Source organism: Myotis brandtii, unplaced genomic scaffold (assembly GCF_000412655.1).
Source record: "Myotis brandtii unplaced genomic scaffold, ASM41265v1 scaffold48, whole genome shotgun sequence".
NCBI lineage: Eukaryota > Metazoa > Chordata > Mammalia > Chiroptera > Vespertilionidae > Myotis > Myotis brandtii.
In genome coordinates this window covers 7,081,639-7,083,615 of record NW_005368341.1, presented here as the reverse complement: position 1 = coordinate 7,083,615, position 1,977 = coordinate 7,081,639, and the positions used below count along the sequence as shown (strand labels likewise).

At 39.5% G+C, this 1,977-nt stretch overlaps 1 protein-coding gene across 1 annotated transcript in view; it reads left to right on the top strand.

The window, feature by feature from the left end:
- AKAP9 (A kinase (PRKA) anchor protein 9) overlaps positions 1-1,219 on the top strand; it is a 123,006-nt gene extending 121,787 nt beyond the window's left edge. Inside the window, exon 45 of the mRNA XM_014547560.1 lies at positions 674-1,219. Within this exon, the coding sequence (XP_014403046.1) occupies positions 674-708 (35 nt within the window). The 3' untranslated portion in view covers positions 709-1,219. The remainder of the gene's footprint in view (positions 1-673) is intronic.
- The last annotated feature ends 758 nt before the right edge of the window (positions 1,220-1,977 follow it).

The window sequence follows — 1,977 nt, the reverse complement described above, 5'->3', positions numbered from 1 at the left end:
ACCCCCCGCCCCCCCCCCGGCATTCCCCATGTTATTGTCTGTGTCCATGGGTTATACATAAGTATTCTTTGGCTAATCTCTTCCTGTCCCAGCCACATCACTGAGATCTGTTATTCTTATGCCTGGGGAAAAGTATTGACTAAAATTGATAGTCTGTGGACATTATGAAAAATTGTTGGGAGGTAGTGTAGTACAGTATAGTAACCCAACCCCCTCATTGAGATGTTATTCTGTTCCATGCATCCGTACCTCTCAACCTATTTTGTTCATTAGTTTTGTTCATTAGATTCCACATCTAAGTGAGATCATGTGATACATGATACTTGTCTTTCTTTAACTGGCTTATTTCATTTAGCATAATGCTCTTCAGGTCACAAAATGCACATTTTGAAGTCCCGAAGATTTCTCAAGAGGTGGGAGGTATAGAACATTCAACCTTCAGGGCACTTTAAAGAGGACCTTAACTTTAGTCAGATCTTGATACAGAGCCTGCCACAGTGACTTTTAAATATATATTCAAAATCTCTTCAAATATGAAGAACTTCTTAGGACTATAAAAAGTATTATTTTTAAATGGAGGATAATAAGTAATCTGCCCTTCATGAACTATTTAGTATGGTACAGGTAGCAATCTAATTTGAAGTCATTTACACATTCTGGTTTTCTCTTCTAGGTTCCACTCATTTTCATGGTGGCATGAGAAGATAATCCTTTGAAACATCATGACTCAAAGTGATTTTAAGCAAATTCCCTTTTGTAAACCAATGGTTCTTTTGTGCTTTTGTATTGCGGATATTCAATGGGACCAACATGAACACAGCTTATGATTGTATACAAATCCCAGCCAGTACATGAAAACAAACTGGAATTTGTACATATAAGCATTGTGTATGTATTCATGCACAATAATCGTTCAATTACATGTGTATTTGTGGAATGCTAATTTAAATGGTTAAATTATAAACCTGGTGTATTTATCAAATGGGTGAAAAGATTAAACTTTTGCATATTATGACACTGCTGAATGTGTAGCTTGAGGTGTCCTGCACTTTTCTTATAAGGCTACTGAAGTTACCTGTTTCTGCCTAATATATTTGCTACTGGTGATGATGACAGATATCACTTGTAGAGACCTATTTTTGTATAATGGTAGAAGTTTTGAATTTTATGGGGTATTTTGTCAAGTACTGAAATAAAAATGACTTCACCATTTTAACCACACTGTATTTGAACCCTCTTCATTTTTAACTAAGGCATAGTTCTTGGTGCATGTCTTAGTCCATTCCAGCTGCTCTAATAAAATGCCATTGACTGGGTGCCTTATAAACAACAGAAATTTGTTTTTCACAGTTCTGGAGTCTCGGAAGTCGAAGATCAAGGTACCAACAGATATGGTGACTGGTGGGGCCTGCTTCCTCGTTCATAGACTGCCATCTTTTATAAAAAAGAGCAAATAAATAGAGGAAAATACCAATAGAGCTTTTTAAAATACCAATATAGCTGTCCATGAGAGATCCCCCATGATACAATCACCCCACAAATCCCCACTTCTGAATACCAATAAATTGGAGATTGTTTCAACATGAATTTGGGGGTGGGGGAGACACAGTCAGTCTGCAGCAGTGCATATCACCTCATTACTTACTAGAAATATGTAGGACTGAGAGATTCAGAAAGTTGTCCTAATCTTATAGATACCATTGAGATTTTTCTCTCCCTCTATTGAGGAAGAATTTTCCATGTGCCTTTTTTTCAACTTTACATCTATATATACTAGAGGCCCAGTGCACAAAATTCGTGTACGGTTGCAGTGCCTAGGCCTAGCTGGTGATCGAAGCATGAGTGTCTGACGTGGAAAGGCAGGTCCCAGCTGACCTCTGGGCCCTGGGCAGCACCTGGGCCCCCAGGCCCCTGCGCACCCCCCTCTGCCTGAGTCATCGGGCTCCCACCCAGCTCCCTCAGCTCCTGGGAGCCGGG